Source organism: Oncorhynchus masou, chromosome 29 (genome assembly GCF_036934945.1).
Source record: "Oncorhynchus masou masou isolate Uvic2021 chromosome 29, UVic_Omas_1.1, whole genome shotgun sequence".
NCBI classification, from domain to species: Eukaryota; Metazoa; Chordata; class Actinopteri; order Salmoniformes; family Salmonidae; genus Oncorhynchus; species Oncorhynchus masou.
The window spans coordinates 67,536,257-67,563,154 of NC_088240.1; the positions used below are offsets into that span (position 1 = coordinate 67,536,257).

The 26,898-nt window shown below is 50.0% G+C and overlaps 1 protein-coding gene across 3 annotated transcripts in view; it reads right to left on the reverse strand.

Moving 5' to 3' along the window:
- LOC135520362 (nectin-2-like) overlaps positions 1–26,898 on the reverse strand; it is an 81,835-nt gene that overhangs the window by 4,600 nt on the left and 50,337 nt on the right. Inside the window, exon 7 of one of the 3 annotated variants that reach the window (XR_010452372.1) lies at positions 24,832–26,257. The exons of 1 other annotated variant lie outside the window; for it this stretch is intronic. Coding sequence is in view for 1 of the 2 variants with exons in the window: in XM_064945853.1 (XP_064801925.1) it covers positions 25,659–26,257 (599 nt within the window). In the remaining variant the exon portion in view is untranslated. Of the gene's footprint in view, positions 1–19,074; positions 26,258–26,898 lie in introns of those variants that run through there. One more of the 3 variants, XM_064945853.1, reaches the window with a different exon arrangement.

Sequence of the window (26,898 nt, forward strand, 5' to 3'; positions counted from 1 at the left end):
AAGCAGAGTCCAGATGGCAGGACCAACTTGTATACTATCCAATATCCCAGTCACTCACACTAACATTTATACACACCCACAATTATCTGTGGTGTGCTGCACACCCATACCCACTCACTCACTCACTCAAACCCCTTCCCACTCACTCACTCACTCACTCACACCCCCATACCCTTCATCCCACTCACTCACACCCCCATACCCTCCCTCACACCCCCATCCACAGATTGAGACAGGGTTTAGCCAGTCGGTGTATTCTCAAGAATTCTACCTGTTTTCTCAATGTGAGGTATGGTCTAAAATACTGCTAGAGTTTTAAAATATTCTTAAAAATACTGCCAAAGTTCTACAACACTAGAGCACTGCTGCATAAGATAGCTGGTGCATAATTAAGCGGCCTCCAGGTGATCGCTGGCTGATTAGGAAAGCGAGTTCGTGCTTCTCCGTGCAGCCTGCCCCGCTCTCTCTCTCTCCGTGTTGCCTGCCCCTCTCTCTGTGCTGCCAGCCTCTCTCTGCCTCTCTCTCTCCGTATGGCCTGCCTGGCTCTCTCTCTCCATGCCGCCGGCCCGCCCGCCTCCCTCGCTCTCCGTGCCGCCGGCCCGCCCGCCTCCCTCTCTCTCCGTGCCGCCGGCCCGCCCGCCTCCCTCTCTCTCCGTGCCGCCGGCCCGCCCGCCTCCCTCTCTCCGTGCCGCCGGCCCGCCCGCCCCCTCTCTCTCCGTGCCGCCGGCCCGCCCGCCTCCCTCTCTCTCCGTGCCGCCCGCCTCTCTCTCTCTCTCCATGCCGCCGGCCCGCCCCGCCTCCCTCTCTCTCCGTGCCGCCGGCCCGCCCGCCTCCCTCTCTCTCTCTCCGTGCCGCCCGCCTCTCTCTCTCTCTCCGTGCCGCCCGCCTCTCTCCGTGCCGCCCGCCCGCCCGCCTCTCTCCGTGCCGCCGGCCCGCCCGCCTCTCTCCGTGCCGCCCGCCCGCCCGCCTCTCTCCGTGCCGCCCGCCCGCCTCTCTCCCTCTCTCAGTGCCCGCCGCCGTCTCTCTCTCTCTCTCTCTCTCTCCGTGCCGCCGGCCCGCCCGCCTCTCTCTGTGCCGCCGGCCCGCCCGCTCTCTCTCTCTCCGTGCCGTCGGCCCGCCCCTCTCTCTCCCTCTCCGTGCCGCCGCCCGCCGCCTCTCTCCCTCTCCGTGCCGCCGGCCCCGCCCCGCTCTCTCTCTCTCCGGCCCGCCCCCCCCTCTCTCTCTCTCTCTGTGCCGCCGGCCCGCCCGCCTCCCCTCTCTCTCTCTCTCTCTCCGTGCCGCCGGCCCGCCGGCTCTCTCTCTCCGTGCCGCCGGCTCGCCCGCCTCCCTCGCTCTCAGTTTCCCGCCGGCCCGCCGGCCCGCCTCCCTCTCGCTCTCTCTCCGTGCCGACCTCTCTCTCTCTCTCTCTGGCCCGCCTCTCTCTCCGTGCCGCCGGCCCGCCCGCCTCCCTCTCTCCGTGCCGCCCGCCTCCCTCTCTCTCTCCGTGCCGCCGGCCGGCCCGCCCGCCTCCCTCTCTCTCTCCGTGCCGCCGGCCCGCCCGGCTCTCTCTCTCCGTGCCGCCGGCCGGCCCGGCTCCCTCTCTCTCTCCGTGCCACCTCCCTCTCTCTCTCTCTCTCTGCCGTCTCTCTCTCTGCCGCCTCCCTCTCTCTCTCTCCGTGCCGCCTCCCTCTCTCTCTCTCTCTCTGCCGCCTCCTCTCTCTCTCTCCGTGCCGCCTCCCTCTCTCTCTCTCTCTGCCGCCTCCCTCTCTCTCTCTCCGTGCCGCCTCCCTCTCTCTCTCTCTCTCTCTGCCGCTCCCCTCTCTCTCTCTCCTTGCCGCCTCCCTCTCTCTCTCTCTCTCTCTCTCTGCCGCCCCCCTCTCTCTCTCTATCTCTGGCCCGCCTCTCTCTCTGTGCCGCCGGCCCGCCCGCCTCTCTCTCCGTTCCGCCGGCCCGCCCGCCTCTCTCTCCGTGCGGCCTTTTAACAATGCCTCTCTCGCCGTGGGGCCCGCCCGCCTCTCTCGCCGTGGGGCCCGCCCATCCGCCCGCATCTCTCGCCGTGGGGCCCGCACGCCCGCCCGCCTCTCTCGCCGTGGGGCCCGCACGCCCGCCCGCCTCTCTCGCCGTGGGGCCACCCGCCCGCCTCTCTCGCCGTGGGGCCCGCCCGCCTCTCTCGCCGTGGGGCCCGTCCGCCTCTCTCGCCGTGGGGCCCGTCCGCCTCTCTCGCCGTGGGGCCCGTCCGCCTCTCTCGGTGCGGCCCGCCCGCCCGCCTCTCTCGGTGATACAGGTCTACCTCTTAACATGCTTCCCCAGCCTACTTGCCCATATGACTCATGTGACCTCGGCTGGCTGAGCTGCACTTATCCCTGCCTCTCCCCTCTCCCATCCTGCTGCCTTCGTTTGGGAAACGCTCGTTTATCTCTCCTTAATATGGCAGCTCAAATCTGTAGCGTCTCCAGCTCTGCATCTTTAATCTCCTAATGAGCAGAGATAAGCCTGTTTTATTACCCTCCCTGACCTCACACACACACACACACACACACACCACACACACCTCCGCTCCCGGAGCTACAAATGTATTATACCTCAGCTATAAAAGTAATTGACCCAAACAGATTAAAGGGTCATTCATCATTGGCCAAACAATCCAATTGTTGCTGATCATAAAATCCACCTGTATTGTATTTTTGTTGACTTAAGTTTTGAGCATCAACAGACACATGAGACAAACACGGTTCCATTGACCCCAGATGATGGGGTTACCTATTAGGTCTCGACGGATTGATCAGCACTGATAGAGATGAGGATGAAGAGAGAGCTGAAGTAATCCCATTGCTCAGTCAGGGAGAGGAGAAGTCTAGCCCTTAGATCCTAAAGGCTTAACAGTGTTACATTACCAACATCCATCCAGCCCAACACACACACACCTCGCTCCCTAGCGACCCTGTATCCTGGTAACCAGGCGCCGCATACATAATCACACATATTGGAGGTGTACGGGGGGGGGGGGGGTAGATAAGGACAAGGGCATACAGTGATAGAAGAGAGGACGAATGGGAGAGACGGGGTGATGGAGAGGAATTCAGATCACTTTGGGAACTGCCTCTTCAAGTATGCTCGTCTTATATTACTGCTGCTAACAATAACACACACTACACAATATAACCACCACCACATGGACTACTGTTGGCTGCCTGCCTGGGCCTGGTGCTGTACTGAAGCTCTAGTCTGTCAGACAGGCCCAGTATTCATCTAGGGTGACTCCAGAGCTGGCCCCATGCATTTACACTGTCTGGGATTAAACGGATGTCAGGGACACCAAGCCTGTGTATGTGTGTGTGTGTAACAGCAGGAAAGACAGTGTGTATGCATACAATTGTGTGTGGGTGTGTGAGTGTTTGACGTTCCTCTCTCTGCAGGGAGAGTGTGCTCCCTGCCATGGTGCATTAAGGCACCGACAGGCGCCCTGGGAGAAGGCAGGATCTCTCTCTCTCTCCCTCATACCCTCTCTCTCTGACAAGGTCACGGCTCCCCTCTCGCTGTCTCTGCGTCAATATTTACAGTCCACTTTACACTGCCACAGCGGTGGCTGGGTCCAGACGGCCTGCTGCATTAGCCAAATGTAGCTGTCCAGTCCGGATTAGAAAGGACCAAAAGGGGTAGGAATAGGACTAGGCAGGCTGTAGTAGTCCAAAGGCAACACACCCCAACCCACAACCACACCAAATAACTGTTCATCCCAGCAGCAGAGAGAACATACACAGGTTGCAGCTGGCAGGTCCATAACAAGGCACACACACACACAGTCCAGACCGGATAACTAGGAGTTGTACTATAAGAACCCAGGTCACCTCAGTTAGCTAGTACGTCATAATGTCAACTGTCCCTAACCTCCCCCCCTCTTCCCTGGGGCCTGGTCTGTCACCCATTGGTCTGTTTACCTGCCCTGTGACCTTCTGCCTGGGAGAACATCCACTTCATTAACTACTGGAGCACTACTCCGCCATGCACAGAGGGATCCCAGCCCAGAGCGCAGCCTCCTACTGAGAGGGGATTGAGGTGAGACAAATGAACATTTCCACTACGGTTTCCTCTACTAACACATAAAAAGAGATGTTCTGAAATGGAATCTGTGCTGGTCTCAGGTTAGGCTGTGTTAGGTCAAAGCAATAGAGGAGGATGCCTTGCTAGAATTTAATATCACTTATAGCTATATTTGTTCAATGTCAGTAGAGATGGAGGAAAGAGAGATGACTTCAGACTACTGAGATGTATCCTCTCGGCCACAGCAGGAGGCTCCAGTAGACTACTGCGAATAAGAGACCGATTAACAGCCTCCAGTAGACTACTGCGAATAAGAGACCGATTAACAGAACGGGAGCCGTAATGGCCCCGACTCTAACGGGAGCCATGGCCCCGTAGACTACCGCGAATAAGAGAGATTAACAGAACGGGAGCCGTAATGGCCCCGCTCTCTCCAGTAGATTAACAGAACAGGGAGCCGTAATGGCCCCGCTCTCCAGTAGACTACCGCGAATAAGAGACCGATTAACAGAACGGAGCCGTAATCCAGTAGGCCCCGGGAGCCGTAATGGCCCCTCCAGTAGACTACCGCGAATAAGAGACCGATTAACAGAACGGGAGCCGTAATGGCCCCGCTCTCCAGTAGACTACCGCGAATAAGAGACCGATTAACAGAACGGGAGCCGTAATGGCCCCGCTCTCCAGTAGACTACCGCGAAGAAGAGACCGATTAACAGAACGGGAGCCGTAATGGCCCCGCTCTCCAGTAGACTACCGCGAATAAGAGACCGATTAACAGAACGGGGAGCCGTAATGGCCCCGCTCTCCAGTAGACTACCGCGAATAAGAGACCGATTAACAGAACGGGGAGCCGTAATGGCCCCGCTCTCCAGTAGACTACCGCGAATAAGAGACCGATTAACAGAACGGGAGCCGTAATGGCCCCGCTCTCCAGTAGACTACGATTAACAGCGGGAGCCGTAATGAAGAGACTACCGCGAATAAGAGACCGATTAACAGAACGGGAGCCGTAATGGCCCCGCTCTCCAGTAGACTACCGCGAATAAGAGACCGATTAACAGAACGGGAGCCGTAATGGCCCCGCTCTCCAGTAGACTACCGCGAATAAGAGACCGATTAACAGAACGGGAGCCGTAATGGCCCCGCTCTCCAGTAGACTACCGCGAATAAGAGACCGATTAACAGAACGGGAGCCGTAATGGCCCCGCTCTCCAGTAGACTACCGCGAATAAGAGACCGATTAACAGAACGGGAGCCGTAATGGCCCCGCTCTCCAGTAGACTACCGCGAATAAGAGACCGATTAACAGAACGGGATAATGGCCCCGCTCTCCAGTAGAACAGAACGATTAACAGAACGGGAGCCGTAATGGCCCCGCTCTCCAGTAGACTACCGCGAAGAAGAGACCGATTAACAGAACGGGAGCCGTAATGGCCCCGCTCTCCAGTAGACTACCGCGAATAAGAGACCGATTAACAGAACGGGAGCCGTAATGGCCCCGCTCTCCAGTAGACTACCGCGAATAAGAGACCGATTAACAGAACGGAGCCGTAATGGCCCCGCTCTCCAGTAGACTACCGCGAATAAGAGACGATTAACAGAACGAATAAGAGCCGTAATGGCCCCGCTCTCCAGTAGACTACCGCGAATAAGAGACCGATTAACAGAACGGGAGCCGTAATGGCCCCGCTCTCCAGTAGACTACCGCGAATAAGAGACCGATTAACAGAACGGGAGCCGTAATGGCCCCGCTCTCCAGTAGACTACCGCGAATAAGAGACCGATTAACAGAACGGGAGCCGTAATGGCCCCGCTCTCCAGTAGACTACCGCGAATAAGAGACCGATTAACAGAACGGGAGCCGTAATGGCCCCGCTCTCCAGTAGACTACCGCGAATAAGAGACCGATTAACAGAACGGGAGCCGATGGCCCCGCTCTCCAGTAGACTACCGCGAATAAGAGACCGATTAACAGAACGGGAGCCGTAATGGCCCCGCTCTCCAGTAGACTACCGCGAATAAGAGACCGATTAACAGAACGGGAGCCGAATGGCCCCGCTCTCCAGTAGACTACCGCGAATAAGAGACCGATTAACAGAACGGGAGCCGTAATGGCCCCGCTCTCCAGTAGACTACCGCGAATAAGAGACCGATTAACAGAACGGGAGCCTAATGGCCCCGCTCTCCAGTAGACTACCGCGAATAAGAGACCGATTAACAGAACGGGAGCCGTAATGGCCCCGCGAATAAGAGACCGATTAACAGAACGGGGGCCGTAATGGCCCCGCTCTCCAGTAGACTACCGCGAAGAAGAGACCGATTAGGCCGTAATGGCCCCGCTCTCCAGTAGACTACCGCGAATAAGAGACCGATTAACAGAACGGGAGCCGTAATGGCCCCGCTCTCCAGTAGACTACCGCGAATAAGAGACCGATTAACAGAACGGGAGCCGTAATGGCCCCGCTCTCCAGTAGACTACCGCGAATAAGAGACCGATTAACAGAACGGGAGCCGTAATGGCCCCGCTCTCCAGTAGACTACCGCGAATAAGAGACCGATTAACAGAACGGGGACTAATGGCCCCGCTCTCCAGTAGACTACCGCGAATAAGAGACCGATTAACAGAACGGGAGCCGTAATGGCCCCGCTCTCCAGTAGACTACCGCGAATAAGAGACCGATTAACAGAACGGGAGCCGTAATGGCCCCGCTCTCCAGTAGACTACCGCGAATAAGAGACCGATTAACAGAACGGGAGCCGTAATGGCCCCGCTCTCCAGTAGACTACCGCGAATAAGAGACCGATTAACAGAACGGGAGCCGTAATGGCCCCGCTCTCCAGTAGACTACCGCGAATAAGAGACCGATTAACAGAACGTGAGCCGTAATGGCCCCGCTCTCCAGTACACTACCGCGAATAAGAGACCGATTAACAGAACGTGAGCCGTAATGGCCCCGCTCTCCAGTAGACTACCGCGAATAAGAGACCGATTAACAGAACGGGGAGCCGTAATGGCCCCGCTCTCCAGTAGACTCCGAATAAGAGTAATGGCCCCGCTCTCCAGTAGACTACCGCGAATAAGAGACCGATTAACAGAACGTGAGCCGTAATGGCCCCGCTCTCCAGTAGACTACCGCGAATAAGAGACCGATTAACAGAACGGGGAGCCGTAATGGCCCCGCTGTCCAGTAGATTACCGCGAATAAGAGACTGATTAACAGAACGGGGAGCCGTAATGGCCCCGCTCTCCAGTTGCATTCTCTCCCCCTTTCAGCCAATGCCCCTCAAGAGAATCTGCACAGCCAGAACGGCACAGGCCCGGCTCTAGCTCTGTATTCAGATTTAAACTCTCATTAAGACAATTCTCCTCTGCCATGGTAAACTATTGGGCATATAAACAATGGAATAGAATAGGCAATGAGGGTAAGAATATGTATGTCGAAAAAAAAGGACTTATCGTTATGTGGCGAGCTACCGTGACTAGGTTTAGTTTGTTGTTGATTATGCAGGGTTACAGCGCAAGTAACATTCACATTCAAGTATGCACTCGTTATTTGCATGGACATCTAAATGGGCCTGTGGGCATATGGTTGTGGAATCACAATGCAAACCAGAACCACCGTTATATATAGTTCCTCTCACATCTACTGTGTTCCCTGGGAGGTGTTCGAGGTTGTGGGAGCCTTGTGCTGATCATACATGGAAGTCACGGGAGGTTGGTGGCACCTTCATTGGGGAGAACAGGCTCGTGGTAATGACTGGAGCGGAATCAGTGGAATGGTATCAAACACATGGTCTCCTGTTGTTTGATGCCATTCCATTTGCTCCGTTCCGGCCATTATTATGAGCCCCCTCAGCAGCCTCCTGTGACGGAACTCATTACCACATACTATGGTGTTGCTATAGATGTGCTCTTCACAGCGTCTGTCCTTAACACTAACATTACACACTACAAATGCATGCACACATTTAGTGTTACAAAAACACAATCATACAGGCTGACACACACAATGTATGCATATGGATGCTAATATTCACATGTACACATGCACACCCACCCCCGCACAGATGAAGAATATCAAACTGCTGTACATGCATCAAAAGGCCTTACCGACAATATCCTCCAGACAGACGAGCCCATGAGCACATAATGATCCTTCCTACAGCATCTAACACACTGCATCAAGTCTGTCTCTCTCAGATAATCATTTTTATGTCACAATTCATCCGAATCTCAATATACAGTTAGCTATATTGTGCTCCTCCATCTCTCCCACCTCTCAGTGTGTGTGTGTGTGTGTGTCAGAGATAGACAGTTCAATAGCAACAGCAAAGTATAAAGTGGGTGAGTGGACATAAATACATTTCAGTGGGCGAGGAGCACAGTGTGAGGTAATCAATAGGTAGCAGTGAAGGACACTTGGTGCAGTGTGGAACAGCAGGCCAGCCCTGTGTGAAAGGCATGACACAAACACTGGCTGCGCGTTACAATGACACTCAACATGACAGTCAACACAGCACAGAAAGACACACATACACAGAGTGTACAACACATTAGGAACACCCGCTCTTTCCATGACAGACCGACCAGCTGAATCCAGGTGAAATCGGTGGTCACTTATTGAAATCAGCGCAGATGAAGTGGAGGAGACAGGTTAAAGAAGGATTTTAAGCCTCGAGACACATGTCATTCAGAGGGTGAATGAGCAAGACAAAATATTGAAGTGCCTTTGAACGGAGTACGGTAGTGGGTGCCAGGTGCACAGGTTTAAGTGTGTCAAACTACAACACTGCTGGATGTTTTTCACATTATGATCATTGTACTGTAGACACTAGTCAGTGTGTGTGAGTGCATGCCAGTCAATTTAAGTGTTCACCAGAGCACACCAAGTCATTGTGTGTGTGTGTGTGTGTGTGTGTACAGTAACACACTACAATCCTCATTGTAAGTGCTTATGTACACACACACACACACACGTCATTCAGAGCGGTGTTGATGAGAGTCATATCAGTGTTCCCTGAGGAGACACTACACTAGCCCTTAAAACACCCAGCACAGCACAGGCCTCTACATATTTAATACAGAGCTCAGAGGACAGAAGAGTGGAAGAAGGGAGAAGAGGGAGAGAGGATTGATTTCTTGCCAGCTTTACACCAGTCCAATCCTCCTGAAGTAGTTAGTGTGTGTGTACGCTACTGCACAAGTGTGTGTCAGACCGCGTTAGACACGGCGAGAGGAGAGGGAACACACACAGGGAGAGACAGGTGTGTGTGTGGGGAAGAAAGGTACCTGTGTAACAACACAGAGTCAGACGGATGGAACAGAGATGATGTGAGTGTTTTTGATCTGCTGCTATGGGAATGGAGGCTACTCATTGTGAAGGATGAGGCAGTTATTACACACCTAGATGGGCAGTGGCTTCCTTTCCACTCCAACTGTCTTCGCCTGGGCCGGTATTCTGTCTGTTCTCAACATCTCACAACGCTCAACTTTCTTTTGGTCTGTGTACCAGGGTTGAGGTAACTTCCATTTCAATTCAATCATTGAAAAGTTTCCATTTACTTTCTATGAGACGTTTGCAGTTCTTGAATTTCAGTTCACTTCCTGGATTGACTGCATTGAAACTGAATTGATCCCAACCCTGCTGTGTACACAGTAGCAGTCACTTGAACAGGAGCAGATATTGGTATTGTTCTCTGTGTAATCTATTAATGGCTTGTTGATGTTCAACACTTCCTGCAGGCGACACACACAGCGGTATCAGATAGATGTGTATCAGATAGATGTGCGTCTACTCTAGGTGACACATACCCATCTTTCTTCTAGACACAGACACACCTGTTAGACTTGTATCTGGTCCCTCTGTCTCTGCTCTACCAGCTCAACAGGAGGTGAACAATACACACTGGTCTCTGAGACACCTGTATCAGGACCATCAGTGTTTCCTCTAGGTGACAGAACGGTCTAGCAGGTGACACAACGGTCTAGCAGGTGACAGAACGGTCTAGCAGGTGACACAACGGTCTAGCAGGTGACACAACGGTCTAGCAGGTGACACAACGGTCTAGCAGGTGACACAACGGTCTAGCAGGTGACACAACGGTCTAGCAGGTGACACAACGGTCTAGCAGGTGACACAACGGTCTAGCAGGTGACACAACGGTCTAGCAGGTGACACAACGGTCTAGCAGGTGACAACGGTCTAGCAGGTGACAGAACAGTCTAGCAGGTGACAGAACAGTCTAGCAGGTGACAGAACAGTCTAGCAGGTGACAGAACAGTCTAGCAGGTGACAGAACAGTCTAGCAGAACAGTCTAGCAGAACAGTCTAGCAGAACAGTCTAGCAGGTGACAGAACAGTCTAGCAGGTGACAGAACAGTCTAGCAGAACTGTCTAGCAGAACTGTCTAGCAGAACTGTCTAGCAGAACTGTCTAGCAGAACTGTCTAGCAGGTGACAGAACAGTCTAGCAGATGACAGAACAGTCTAGCAGGTGACAGAACAGTCTAGCAGGTGACAGAACAGTCTAGCAGGTGACAGAACAGTCTAGCAGGTGACAGAACAGTCTAGCAGGTGACAGAACAGTCTAGCAGGTGACAGAACAGTCTAGCAGGTGACAGAACTGTCTAGCAGGTGACAGAACTGTCTAGCAGGTGACAGAACTGTCTAGCAGGTGACAGAACTGTCTAGCAGGTAGCAGCAGCCAGGTAGCCAGAGTGACAGGAATCCGACTGTCTGACTCACTAGCCAAGATAAAAGCTCAACCACTTCCTCTGAAACACACCAGTCAGTAGACCATTAAGCAATATTAGTCTGGTTGACTTAGCATACACGCCATAGACAACAGTGTCCACTGTCACCAACCCGTTTGGCAGAAAGACACTCTCCCTTCACCCTCTGCTATATGACACCAAGGAATGTTCACCTGCCCCAATGCCCATCATCTCATTATCTTCACTCACTCCAACTCATTCTCTCTTTAACGCACCAAACCTCTAGCTCCTTTCAAAAATGACTCATGTTACCAGATTCACACAGGTCCAATGCCTGAAGGAAAAGTGTGTTACTGAAAACAGATGAAAAATATGACTGAAATAAAAATTCCGAAATGTCCGGCTGATTAAAAATCTGAATTAAACAAAACACTGGGGGGGGGGGGGGGGTAAAGTCTTTCAGAATGAAAGAGAACAAAGGTTATACGAGACTAATTATTCATCTATCGGACGACAGATCTACAGTCGTCTATCCATTGTATAGTGGAAGAACATCTCTAGTGACCAGTAACTTGGGTAAATGCATTCTGTGTGTGCGTGACGTCTTGGCTGTGACATGCTCTCCCCACCGCCTGCAGACGCGCGCGCGTGTGTGTGTGTGTGTGTGTGTACACTCGTGTGTAACATGCCTCTGCTGTATGGATCATGAATATTATTCATAAGGCTGAATGTCAACACTGATGAATCATTTTGCTGTAAAATGTCACCAAACACCAGTGTGTGTGTGTGTGTGTGTGTGTGTCTCACAGCTCCACCACTGGACGTGGTGGCAGGCTAGCTATGACCCTGGTTGTCATCACTGTACAAAAACATTACTACCACAAATAGAGACAGGAGGGTTGGAGTGAGGAGGGAGAGAAGAGAAGAGGGTGGATAGGGAGAGGAGGGGGGAGTCAGTGAAGGAGACAGAGGCAATAGGGGACAGGGTGGACAGGACAGCCAGAGCTATAGGGGACAGGCATGGAGACGTAGCCTCAGACAGGCTATAGGCCTGGTTACTGTACAGCACCTCAAGTTGCAGAGAGCCCAGTGAAACTAGTCTCTGGATATTAGATGATGTCAGCAGAGAGTTCAACACAGTAGTATCAACGCACACACACACACACAACTCCCTGACAAAGACACACAACCCCCTGACAAAGACACACAACCCCCTGGCAAAGACACACAACTCCCTGACAAAGACACACAACCCCTGGCAAAGACACACAACTCCCTGGCAAAGACACACAACTCCCTGGCAAAGACACACAACTCCCTGGCAAAGTCACACAACTCCCTGGCAAAGACACACAACCCCCTGACAAAGACACACAACCCCCTGACAAAGACACACAACTCCCTGGCAAAGACACACAACCCCCTGGCAAAGACACACAACCCTCTGACAAAGACACACAACCCCCTGACAAAGACACACAACCCCCTGACAAAGACACACAACTCCCTGGCAAAGACACACAACTCCCTGGCAAAGACACACAACTCCCTGGCAAAGACACACAACTCCCTGGCAAAGACACACAACTCCCTGACAAAGACACACAACTCCCTGACAAAAGCTCCAGCAGCAGTTACATAAAGGAGCTTTTCTTGTTGCATTTTAAAAGCCCTCCTCCATCCCACCATGCCTGTGACCTTTAAGGTTGAGAGAGCATAATGAGGAGTGGGGCTATACACTACAGACAGGCTCAGGGCCCATGGATGAAGGACAAGGAAGGAGGGAAGGAATGAAGGAGGGAGGGAGAGAAGGAAGGATGGGAAGTGTCATCTCTGCTCCCTCTGGCTCTTCCAGCTGTTGTTCTCTCTTTCTTTTCCCCTCCATCACTTTTCATCTGCACTCATCTTTCACCCCAAACCACTTGTGCCCCTACTCCCTCCCTCCCTTCGCGCTCTTTTCCGCTCTCTCCTCCACACAAATGACTCAGTGGAACCGGTCAACTGTTACAAAATTCCCCCTGCAGCTTAACCTGCCTAATACAAAGCCTGGCTCATCAAGTTAAATAGACTGCCTACACACAATGGGAGCAGACACACACACAAACAAAAAAAGAATTGAATACAGCAGCAGCCACGCACACACACACACACACACACACACACACACACACACACACACACACACACACTACTGAACACAGCAGACACAGTCAACCTGGCCACAGTCAACCGGGCCACAGTCAACCGGGCCACAGACGTGATAGGCTACCCACGCAGAGAAAACCTCAGACACTAGACTGACCATGTAGCACAGAAACAGATCTAGAAATGGAACAGCTCCATACTTCACATGGCCTGTGTCCCAAATCCACAACCTATTTGTTATGTAGTGCACTACTTTAGACCAGAAATGGGCTCTGGTCAAAAGTAGGGCACTACATAGGGAATAGAGGGCCATTTTTGCCGCATCCCTGGTGTGGGCCTATGGAGGATAAAGGACAGGAGAAAAGCTCATAGACAGGCCCTGTAATACAGAGATAAATTGTAGAATAGAGGCATGGGGCTACAGATGATAGAAGAGTAGAGACTCCCAGACCAGACACACACTAAAGTACAGCTAAACCAATATAGTGCTGTTACGCCCAAGGAGCCATAGGTGGTAAAAGATGAGAGCTCTAATATTGCTCTCTGTGTGTGTGTGTGTGTGTGTGTGTGTGTGTGTGTGTGTGTGTGTGTGTGTGTGTGTGTGTGTGTGTGTGTGTGTGTGTGTGTGTGTGTGTGAGACTAAGGCCCCGGCTGCTCATTGCTCTCGTATGTCACACACACTGCTCTCGTGTCAGACACTCCTCTGCAAATGGACATGAATCAGGCCTCTCCATGGAGCAGACCCACAGCACCATATTTGTGCCCCTGTCACTGTGCCCCTGTCACTGTAGCCCTGCAGTGTGTTAAGAGCAGGGCTCAGCAGGGAGGCTAAGACTCGGAAGACAGGTAGATACACCACACAGTTCAATACCTTTAGCTCCCCTCTGTTCTGCCCTCTAGAAAACATCTGGCTTGCAACAGAGAAGCTCAATAAGTGGAAAGGGGAAGGAACTCCTTTCCTCACAGAATATATTCTGATCTGATTGGCTGCAGGAAACACTGGGGGTTGTCAGTCTCCTGTGGTAACCAGATCAGAGAAACAGGGAGACATATAAGGGGAGGAAGAGAGACGGTATCTCTGAGCAGTGAGGTGGGTTGTCAGATTCTCATCATCCATCTCCCTTCTTTATTATGAGAGAGTGACAGAGAGAGAAAAACCGAGAGAGAGCGAGAGAGAGAGAGAGAAAGGTCAAAAAAGGAGGGACAATAGAAGAGGTGAAAGAGTAAGCAGCAGAGAGAGAGAGTGATGGAGAAGATGGATGTCTGATAGAGAAGAAAAAGAGGTGTTTAGATGGAGAGACAAAGGTGAATGGGATGCGATAATACAGAGTGTGTGTAGAAGTGTCAAGAGAAGTTGCCTCACACACAGGCATAGCTGTGTGAAGTTGTCACAGTACTTCCCACAACCTGACTCTACTTAATGTCAGACAAAGAGAACAGAAATAGACTTCACTCCTACAGAGAGACGAGACCACACAGTCACGGAATAAAATCACTCTGGACTACCTCAGAGAGAAGACACACACAATCTCTATCCCGTGTGAGAGAGCTGCATGTACATCGTCACAAAGACACACTGTGACCAGTTGATTCACTCTAGACCTGACAAGAGTCGAATAAAAATATCATATGACTTATCCTGACCAACCTAGAGCCAGAGTATTTCTGTTTCTGCTCTTCTCTTCTCTTTTTTGGTGTGTGTGTGTGTGTGTGTGTGTGTGTGTGTGTGTGTGTGTGTGTGTGTGTGTGTGTGTGTGTGTGTGTGAGACAGTGAGTGCCCGAGCCAAACACACACACACACATATCTATTCTTAGAATCGGAGCAGGGGTAACCATTATCATATCGATAAAGATGAGACTGACAGACAGTAGATCAGTGCTGCCAGCTAACCAGGATCCTGAAAAATGTATTATTATTCTGTGTGCTTCAGGGAGGTTTAGTTCCAGGTTCATCCCAACATGGGAACTTGATGTGCACACGCACACACACACACACGCACACCTCTCATCTGCGGCTGCAGTCTGTTTTTGCAGGTGGTGGTTGAGGTCACTGCACCACTGAGTGGGATACATAGAGAACACACACACACACACACACACACTGATGTCACAGAATCTAAACTAACACAGTTGCACTAACCCCATGCCCCCTCTCTTCTAATCCTACTCCCCCCATTCCTCTCCTCAGCCCAAATCAACCCACTCCTAAACCTACACTATACTGAAACCCATCCCTCTACAACAACCACCACTTCCCCTCCACAGTCCTCCTCCCAAACACACTCTGTCATGTGGAAGGTGCATTCAACTGGATCTACCCCCCTCTACCTCCACCCCATCTCAACCCTGTCAGATACCCCCCTCCCCACCCCTGCTGCTCTGGTGGCAGTGGGCCAACCATGCACCACCCCTGGGAGCCCTGCTACCCACAATCCCCTGCTCCCTGTCTGCTGTCAGCTCCAGCCCGGTCAGCATCAGGACAGGAAGAGTAAACTCCTTGGGACGCTAGGGGATACAGGGGCATCCACCCCACACAGGAGACCAGGGGTTGTGTGTGTGTGCGTGTACAAAATGTAGCTTAATAAAACCCTGAGAAGTCAACATTATGACTTACTGATAAAGGGGAACCAGTCCATTTCCTGTGTCTGTTATACTAAAGAGTAGTCGCAGTAATCTCAAGAGTTCCAGTGTGTTCTGCTTTAGTGTACGTGACATTGACACAACAACAGAGTAATAGTGTGGAATGCAGACAGTCGGGTACCCAGGCTAGGCCAGGAGAAGCCATGCAAACAGCAGGGAGTAGAAGATCAAATACAGCACATGGAAAAAGTGCTCTGTAAGATTTCAAATAGTGTCATTGGTGTGCAGCACCCAGCTCATATACAGGATTTTGTTTAAAAAAATTACAACAGTAAAAAAAATGAATACACCGTAAATCTGTGGCTCTGGATTGGAGAAAGTCAAACAGAATCTACAAAAAGCATGTGATGAGGCCAAAAGGAGTTTCCTTTCACATTAAAATAGGTCAGAACCAGGCTGGCTACTCATATAGGTCATTGAAGAGATGCCCTCATGGGTCAGCCCATCAATACATCCTACTGTGATCCATTCATCAGGCCAGCTATCACACTATGGAATCGTTGAGTCAGGCCTGGAGCCTAAGGGTGAGAGGTTAAACAGAGACAGGTGGCGGTAGGCTAGCTTCTATTCATCCATCTGCAGACTAGAACAGGTTAAAGTGTGTGTTAAGGTTGTGTATTCATCTATATACTACTGTATGGACTGGACAGTAGCTCAGACAATTAGAAGCTATGGACAGTATAAACTTTGAATGCTGCAGGGTAAAACAGGCTTACACGCAGATATGAATAAATATGTGTCTACCAACTCTGATGTCCACACACACACAGGTCTCCTCACTCACACACACACACACAGAACCCCCCTCAGGCCATCATACCAGACACAGAAACAAACTGTTCCACTTTGCTGGTGTCTAAACACACAAACATGCCGTTACAGTACATTCCGCCGTGCACAAACACAGAAACACACGCCATTATTCCTAACCGAGTCCGACAGAGACATAAAAACCACATCTGTCTCATCCTCCCGTCACAGGGAGCCAGAACAGGACCACCAAGACAGTGCCCTGGGCATCACTACAATACAACCACAGCGGATTGACACTGGACTGACACAGCACTACGTTCGAACAGTGTCAGTTTGGATCCAAATCTAGATGTGGTTTTTGGTTGAACAGTCAGATTTTGGTTTAAGGGGCCACTACTCTTCAACTATTCAATATTTCTGTTGAGCGCAACACAGTGTGGGTGTATCCCTCTCAGGTGTTTCAAGTGATGCCACCATTTCTGTTCTGTTGTGAAAGGAAGTCTTCAGCATTCAGCCAGGAGCCCAGAGAAGAGAGTGAGAGAGTCACCAGGACCACAAATACAAATTCCATCTAGACACTGTTGCCCTAGAGCACACAAAAAACTATACATACCTTGGCCTAAACATCAGCGCCACAGGTAACTTCCACAAAGCTGTGAACGATCTGAGAGACAAGGCAAGAAGGGCATTCTATGCCATCAAAAGGAACATAAATTTCAACATACCAATTAGGATTTGGCTAAAAATACTTGAATCAGTCATAGAGCCCATTGCCCTTTATGGTTGTGAGGTCTAGGGTCCGCTCACCAACCAAGACTTCACAAAATGGGACAAACACCAAATTGAGACTCTGCACGCAGAATTCTGCAAAAATATCCTCCGTGTACAACGTAGAACACCAAATAATGCATGCAGAGCAGAATTAGGCCGATACCCACTAATTATCAACATCCAGAAAAGAGCCGTTCAAGTCTATAACCACCTAAAAGGAAGCGATTCCCAAACCTTCCACAACAAAGCCATCACCTACAGAGAGATGAACCTGGAGAAGAGTCCCCTAAGCAAGCTGGTCCTGGGGCTCTGTTCACAAACACAAACACACCCTACAGAGCCACAGGACAGCAGCACAATTAGATCCAACCAAATCATGAGAAAACAAAAAGATAATTACTTGACACATTGGAAAGAATTAACAAAAAAACAGAGCAAACTAGAATGCTATTTGGCCCTACACAGAGAGTACACAGCGGCAGAATACCTGACCACTGTGGCTGACCCAAAATTAAGGAAAGCTTTGACTATGTACAAACTCAGCGAGCATAGCCTTGCTATTGAGAAAGGCCACCGTAGGCAGACATGGCTCTCAAGAGAAGACAGGCTATGTGCTCACTGCCCACAAAATGAGGTGGAAACTGAGCTACACTTCCTAACCTCCTGCCCAATGTATGACCATATTAGAGACATACATTTCCCTCAGATTACACAGATCCACAAAGAATTCGAAAACAAATCCAATTTTGAAAAACTCCCATATCTACTGGGTGAAATTCCAGTGTGCCATCAGAGCATCAAGATTTGTGACCTGTTGCCACGAGAAAAGGGCAACCAGTGAAGAACACGCACCATTGTAAATACAACCCATATCTATGCTTATTTATTATATCTGGTGTCCTTTACCATTTGTACATTGTTAAAACAATGTACAAATATATATAATATGACATTTGTAATGTCTTTATTGTTTTGAAACTTCTGTATGTGTGATGTCTACTGTTAATTTTTATTGTTTATTTCACTTTATATATTATCTACCTTACTTGCTTTGGCAATGTTAACACATGTTTCCCATGCCAATAAAGCCCTTGAATTGAATTGAAAAATTGAGTGAGTCGCCTTCTCATTTTTCCAGCCTCAAACTCAAAGCAATTAGTGGAGCCAGATGGCTGTCTGGACTCTGAATAAATAGTTTGAGCATCGACGGAAAACCTCCATAGACGACACACAGACCTGAGGCAATGAGTTAAGACACGGAAGATAGGGACCTAAAGAACCAAATTGGTTCTAGCGGAGACTACAGGGCAGAAAAACATTCAAACCTTCACACAATGAATCCATTTCTCTGCACTGTATTACCGTGGGGAGTGAAGGTCACACAGTTTTACAGTGATAAAATGATGGGTGCATGCAAGCACACGTCTCCTCCTCCCACTTTTTTGACCAAACCAGTCTGGTGGGGTCAGAGGTTTCAAAGAATGCAGCCCTTGAGAGCTGGTCTAATTACTTAGTTTCAGCCAGCATGCACATTCCCCAACTGATAACAAACCCTCCCCCTGCCTCCAGAGTAACACTAAAGCAACACCACATTCCTAAGCCATTACACACGGTATCGGTATGTTTCCTTGACTCTCCCACTCTTGTCCAAACTACCCGTTACCACAGCAGCAGGGTCACTTCAGCCAACCAGATGACATATGCAAATCAAACAAACAAATGGGGGGAGGGGCTTTGGTGTGTGAGTGAAACGTGAGCAAACACAATTCACCTGGCCTCTCTCCCCCTCTAACCTTCATGTTGACTCCCATAGCCTAGATACTGTATGTTATCAGCACTCTTGACAATGAACAGTTTTATCACAACCAAAACGAGACAAACAGCAAGACTCAGCACCCTCCAGGGTGTGCTAACATGTTACACTAGCCAACAGAGGACATTGATAATAAATATACCCAGATACCTACATTAAATTACTATTTATATTCTTTCTATTTCATTCTATGCACTTAATACACAGCAACAAGGTCATCATTTCAAAAATCAAGAAAACTTTAATTGCAACCAAATACAAAAAAATAAAAAATAAAATAGAAAGACATGACAAATTCTAAAATGTTTCTTTAAAAAATAACATAAACAAGTTCAGAGAATGGTGAACAAAAAGCACATTTTGTGGTAAGATTGTTTTGAGTGTGCACCGTGCACCATTTTGTGCAGTAAAAGCACATTAATTAAGCCTGTTTTGGCGTAGTAGTCACAGCAAAGCAGTGGAGAAATAAAGCACTCCAAAAGCATTAATTATAAAGCACTGCAATAAGAGATAAAAAGATAAGGACAAAGCATTGATACAGAACAGAATAAATCCTTCATGCCTGCCGCTGAGAAATAGAACACGTGACACCATAAATTAGTAATTATTTCCGCTAGATACTGTATTTATATATTTATACTATGTACACGTCAGGGGGGAGCGATCGAGACGACAAGGAAGCTAAGGCTTGGATTAGTCATCAGTGTTTAGAGCCAGATGACGATGATGTGGATTATCAACAACTACTAACTAACAACCTACCACTGTGTTAGCTCCAGGACAGGAACATTACGGCAACTCTCTAAAAACATTTTTACTTTAAAACCTTTGTGCCAACCAGTACAAGTGGAAGTCAAGAGTAGATTCCCAGAAAACACTTACATAAAAAAAAACTAAATGTTGTATAAGACTGAAGACATAGTTGGATAGTGATTTTCTAGAAGCATTTTACTTCAGGACCAGTCTGTGGAGGTCAAGTTTGGCCAATTGGGTATTTTATTTTGGGAAAGCGGTAAAACGCAGCACTCACAGAGAGCAACAGTACAGATGATTCTCATAAAGTGTTCTTAGCACACATTCTCCTTCAAATCCCTGACATTGGGCCAGAGGAGTGTGTGTGGCTCTCTCCCAGTCTCTGGGGAACAGAAGGGAGTGTGTGTGTGGCTCTCTCCCAGTCTCTGGGGAACAGAAGGGAGTGTGTGTGTGTGGCTCTCTCCCAGTCTCTGGGGAACAGAAGGGAGTGTGTGTGTGTGGCTCTCTCCCAGTCTCTGCTGGAACAGAAGGGAGTGTGTGTGTGTGTGGCTCTCTCCCAGTCTCTGGGGAACAGAAGGGAGTGTGTGTGTGTGGCTCTCTCCCAGTCTCTGGAGAACAGAAGGGAGTGTGTGGCTCTCTCCCAGTCTCTGGGGAACAGAAGGGAGTGTGTGTGTGTGGCTCTCTCCCAGTCTCTGGGGAACAGAAGGGAGTGTGTGTGTGTGGCTCTCTCCCAGTCTCTGGGGAACAGAAGGGAGTGTGTGTGTGTGGCTCTCTCCCAGTCTCTGGGGAACAGAAGGGAGTGTGTGTGTGTGTGGCTCTCTCCCAGTCTCTGGGGAACAGAAGGGAGTGTGTGTGTGTGGCTCTCTCCCAGTCTCTGGGGAACAGAAGGGAGTGTGTGTGTGGCTCTCTCCCAGTCTCTGGGGAACAGAAGGGAGTGTGTGTGTGGCTCTCTCCCAGTCTCTGGGGAACAGAAGGGAGTGTGTGTGTGGCTCTCTCCCAGTCTCTGGGGAACAGAAGGGAGTGTGTGTGTGGCTCTCTCCCAGTCTCTGGGGAACAGAAGGGAGTGTGTGTGTGGCTCTCTCCCAGTCTCTGGGGAACAGAAGGGAGTGTGTGTGTGGCTCTCTCCCAGTCTCTGGGGAACAGAAGGGAGTGTGTGTGTGGCTCTCTCCCAGTCTCTGGGGAACAGAAGGGAGTGTGTGTGTGGCTCTCTCCCAGTCTCTGGGGAACAGAAGGGAGTGTGTGTGTGTGGCTCTCTCCCAGTCTCTGGGGAACAGAAGGGAGTGTGTGTGTGGCTCTCTCCCAGTCTCTGGGGAACAGAAGGGAGTGTGTGTGTGGCTCTCTCCCAGTCTCTGGGGAACAGAAGGGAGTGTGTGTGTGGCTCTCTCCCAGTCTCTGGGGAACAGAAGGGTCTGTGAATGTGCTGACAGAGTTCTGACCACCGAGCTTAGTTGGGACCACTGAGTGTTTGTGTGCATTCGGGAAGTGTCTCTGTGTGTGCGCGCGTGTGTGTGTGTGCGTGAGAGAGAGAGAGAGATCAGGCTGCAGGGGACAGTGTACAGTAATGTCTCCTCTAACTCTCTATGCTAAGAGACAGAGGGGGCAGGAAATGGGGGTTACATTAGGGTTACACGCACTGTGGCAGTGACAGATGTCCCAAAGCCCCTGAGCCACACACACACAGCGCTGACTCAGAAACCACACACACAGCGCTGACTCAGAAACCACACACACAGCGCTGACTCTGTGGGAGCTACTCTATCTGATAAATAGTGTGTGTGTTTATGGGTGAAGGGGCAGCTATCTTAAGTATGCTGATTGAGTTTAGTGAACCTGTCTTATCCAGTTATTTCAGTCATCATCCTGGCTGAAAAACTCAAATGTTTACATGTAGCTGAAGTTGTGCATCTTATACATCCTACACCTTTTCATTGAAGGGTTGTCTATTTAAGCAGTTACATTCTGTGTACAATATTATTGGCTCCGATTGAACTTTGACCTTGGCCAAACCAGGAAATGAGTTCCACACGACAACATTGACTCTATACAGCAGTTATTTACAATGATAAATATCCACATTTTTTCCACAGGAGTTCGACAAGAAAAATAAAGATCCGTACATATATACTATACAGACACCTCACACCAAAATATACATACAACTTTCTCCCTCCCCTCCCTCCTCCTTCCCATTACAAACCAAAGGACATTATCAATATTTCTCCAAAGACACACTTAATCACCTTCATACAAATATAACTAGTGGGCATATCCTGTTTTGGTGTTACACACAAGTGCAAAGATAGGAGATACATGTTTGTGTTAGTGGTCATGATTAGTAGTTCACTACAGGCCTCTATGCTGACCTTTTTAGGAGCACGTGTGTGGCTAAGTTGAAACATGTAGGCGCACACAAAGAAATTTAGGAGCACAGTGAAAAATATTTGAGGTAAAGAAGCTAGAATTCAAAACGGTTCTCAGCACACTGGGGATCCAAAATAATTCTGTCGCACAGCAAAAAATGTAGGCGCATATGCGAGTAAAATGGTTGCACTGTTGAGCCCTGCTCCCTGCATGTGTACTGTATCTATAATGTGTATGTAAATCAGAGTTTAGGCTTATACTGAGGCCATTATGCTATCAATCTATAGTAATTGACAGACTTAGGCTATCGTGTTATCAAGTGCTGATGGTTAGGCAAGTCTCAGTGGGTCAGTATCCATCCCTTCCTCCCCCTCTCTGTTCCTTTCTCTCCCCTACACCAAGGTCAACCTCCACCACAACAGTCAAGGTCATCCTGGAACACTAATACATGTCGCTCTCTCACCAGAGTGTGTGTAATATGTGTGTTTCTCTGTGAACCCTATGGGTTAAAGTGCCCTAGTAGAGGTGCGGCCCACAGGCACCCTCCACGCCCTCAGCGGTAAAACGCACATCGTTTGACCCCATGACCTCTGGCTGGTCGTGACTCAGAAACAGACCCATGCTTAATGGGCCAATCAGGTGCCTCACCTGGTCAGGAAACCCCACTGAGGAAAACCCACTGATTAACCAGGAAACACGATGAATCACAGGGGAGTCATGAGATAGGAGTTGTGAAGGGGCTGATTCAGAGGGGATTCAGATCTGGGGTATTGAGGGTAGGAACGTAAGGCTCTTCAGGAAGACAGCTGGTCATAGCCTTCCAGTGCTCGTCTGTTTGCCTCTAGTGATGTATAATAGTTGTACATGGTGAGATTGGCTTGAACAGCCCTCGACTGTCTTGTTAGAAAGACAAATTAGTCACTAAACTATCAGGCTCCGGTCTGTTTGAATTATGAAGGATTATACCCAGACTTCTGCTAGTCAATGTAGGTCCTGTAACAGGTCATTCACCCCCCTGTGTTTGCACAGAATCAATCAATTAATTTATAACTTAATTAGCTGCAGATGCAAATATGCCATCATGTATTTGGATTTCTATATACCTTGTGATTGTATAGATTGACAGAGCAACATATACAATGGGATAGGAGGAAACCTTACTAATCAAACTATGAAAGCCGAGATGTACAGTGATCAGGGCATGACTCCACCATGGCTTTCTGAGTCAGGTCTGGCAGGAGGAAGGGGGTACAGTAAGTGGGGTGTTTGACACGTAGGGAGGGAGGCATGAAATACTCCCTTTGCTCTCCCTGTATCCCTGACCTCCCCACAGCCCTGTGTAAATCACACACACACAGGGTAGAGAGAGGTGATGGAGAAATTCTGGTGGAGGAGAGAGACAGTGAGGGAGAGAAGGAGAGAGGTGATGGAGAGAGACAGAGGTAAGAGACATGGTAAGGAGGGAGGAGAGGGAGAACGGAGGAGAGGGAGAACAGAGGAGAGCGGGGAGGAAGAGAAAATGTCCACGTCATACCATCTAAGCGGTGGTACTTTGGTTTGTGTGTGTGTGTGTGTGTGTGTGTGTGTGTGTGTGTGTGTGTGTGGGCTTAAATGAGCATTGACTTCAAGGCTCATTAGCAATCAAACTCTTCCTGTCAGGAACACCACAAGGAGGGAGGGATCAAATGGAGGAAAGGGAGAACAGCCTGCTGTTTGAGCCGTCCCTTTTTCTCCCTCTATCAATTCATCCTAATCACTCTCTCCCTGTCTCTCCGGACATGAGAACAGCTGTATGGTTTCCCTCCCTCCTATCCCTCTATCAATTCATCCTAATCCCTCTCTCCCTGTCTCTCCGGACATGAGAACAGCTGTATGGTTACCCTCCCTCCTATCCCTCTATCAATTCATCCTAATCACCCTCTCCGTCTCTCCGGACATGAGAGAACAGCTGTATGGTTTCCCTCCCTCCTATCCCTCTATCAATTCATCCTAATCCCTCTCTCCCTGTCTCTCCGGACATGAGAGAACAGCTGTATGGTTTCCCTCCCTCCTATCCCTCTATCAATTCATCCTAATCCCTCTCTCCCTGTCTCTCCGGACATGAGAACAGCTGTATGGTTTCCCTCCCTCCTATCTATCAATTCATCCTAATCCCTCTCTCCGGACATGAGAACGGCTGTATGGTTTGCCTCCCTCCTATCCCTCTATCAATTCCCCTTTCATGCACGGTCTTCATCTAGATTACTACCACTCCTTCAGTAAGTTGTTTATCATTTCAGAATGTCCCAAACTAAATTCTGCACATACTTCCAGTTGGTGGCACAATAGCAGAGAGAAAATGAGGTAGAAAGAGGAGGCCTACTGCAACATACAGACACTAGAGAGAGTTTGACATTTTACTTAACCACAACTACATCGACCACTTCCCCTGCCAAACTTCCTGTTCCCTTCCCCAGTACTGTCACATACAGCAGAAACAAGGCTACTGTAGCCGGAACAAACGTTGTCCCACAGGAGAGAGACGAGAATAGCAGGGAGCAGATACCATCGTGACACCCCTTACATTGCTACTGTGCATTTAGTGGAGATAAGAGTGAATATTTTAGTGAGGAGTTTCTCTAGCTAGGGAGGGAACGGCTGCATGGAGATGCCATTTTACCCACAAGTCCCTACTACAATGTGTCTCTCTGGAGGCTTCAATCTCCAAGGTCCCTAAACTAAAGAAATGAGGAACACAACAGACAGAGCAGCGATGTGAGAAAGATAGTTTCAGGATTTCTTTCATTGTTTTGGTAGATAGATATCAAGTGATCCACTTTTCATATTGGGACCAGAGAAAAATAGTTGTTTTATCAACGCACCAGTCCTCCATCTTGTTTCTGTACATTCCCTCCCTCAGCCACTTCATTCAGTTCATCTGGTTTCTGTACATTCCCTCCCTCAGCCACTTCATTCAGTTCATCTGGTTTCTGTACATTCCCTCCCTCAGCCACTTCATCTGGTTTCTGTACATTCCCTCCCTCAGCCACTTCATCTGGTTTCTGTACATTCCCTCCCTCAGCCACTTCATCTGGTTTCTGTACATTCCCTCCCTCAGCCACTTCATTCAGTTCATCTGGTTTCTGTACATTCCCTCCCTCAGCCACTTCATTCAGTTCATCTGGTTTCTGTACATTCCCTCCCTCAGCCACTTCATCTGGTTTCTGTACATTCCCTCCCTCGGCCACTTCATCTGGTTTCTGTACATTCCCTCCCTCAGCCACTTCATCTGGTTTCTGTACATTCCCTCCCTCAGCCACTTCATTCAGTTCATCTGGTTTCTGTACATTCCCTCCCTCAGCCACTTCATCTGGTTTCTGTACATTCCCTCCCTCGGCCACTTCATCTGGTTTCTGTACATTCCCTCCCTCAGCCACTTCATTCAGTTCATCTGGTTTCTGTACATTCCCTCCCTCAGCCACTTCATTCAGTTCATCTGGTTTCTGTACATTCCCTCCCTCAGCCACTTCATCTTGCTCTCTCTATGGGCTGCATGTTTGGTCGTTGTTAACATATTTCAAATGATCCAACAGAGGAGAACCCAACACCACCGACTCCTCTAGAAGGAGGACATGTTCATTCATCCTTTCCTTCTTCATCCTGCTTTCTCTTCCTCCTCCTCTTCCTCCTCTTCCTCTGCCCATTCTCTCTACACGTACACGGCAGTCCGTGAGATGACCGACCCGTCGCGCTGAGACTCCATGTCGTCGTCAAGGTAACCGCTCATGATTCCGTCCTGGTCATGTGGTGGGCGGAGTTGCAGGATGGGCCCGCCCCCTCCAAAGTGGTCGTAACTCTCCTCGTCGTCCTCCAGCTGGGCAAACTTCCTTCGCTCTGCCTCGTCCAGCTCGCCGCTCAGCAGGATGTCCTGAGCCGTGGGCGCCGTGGCAACCCCCCCCTCACCATGCCCCCCCAGGTGCAGTGGCACATGTTGATTGGCCTTGTCAGTCAGGCCATCATGGGCGGAGCCCTCCTTGTAGACGTAGATGGGGCTGTTGTTGTTGCCGCCCACCCCGTTGCCCCCAGCGCCAGCACCTGTCCCATTCTTGCTCCCCTTCTTCCCGGCGCCGAAGAGACGCGACTTTATGTCGAAGGAGCTGTGGTTTGGGTTGCCACGGTAACCCTGCTGTTGCCGGCGGCTCCGGGTGACCAGGACGGCGATAAGGGCGGCGACGAGGAGGAGGGCCAGAAGGGAGCCAATCACAGCACCTGCCACCACGGCCGCGTTGGAGGGGACCACAGAGGGTTCTGTAGGAAGGAGGGAGGGAAGGGAGAGGAGAGAAGAAGAGGATGAGACCGGTGGAGGAAAGCAGATTGAGAGGGAAAATAAAGAGGACAAGAGGGAGGAGGGAGGGTGAGAAGAGGCGGGGTTGGATGATGTCAGTAGTCTGCACTGTATTCCATGTGATGTGTTTTTGCATGTGGGAGTGAGGGTGCTGAGGCTTTAACACCAGTGTTTAACGTCACTGGCATTTCCTACTCTCCCTCTGAGCTGCTCTTGTCCCCATTCCCTCACAAACGCCCTAATAACGTCAGAGCAACATTTCAACAAGGTCTCTGCAACATCAAGGCAATGTGCCAATGACGTCTCCTCCGAAACAGTGTGAGGGCAATGTGCAGGTTCTCTTTAGCCTCAGCCACCTCACCCATAAAATAGCAGAACGACTGAGCGAAAATAAAAGGCATCCTCTGGAGTCCAGAGGGCAAGAACAGGTGGAGGCCATGCAGGAGGATGATAAATGGATGGGGGGGGATGTAGCCGGGGATGAAGGAGAAGAGGATGAGGGGTGGTGGTGACTGACAGAGCGAGACAGCAGAATGACAACTCCTGCTTCAAGCTACTATAATACAGAACAGGGGACAGCCCGTCTGCCCGCCCTCTCCCCTAA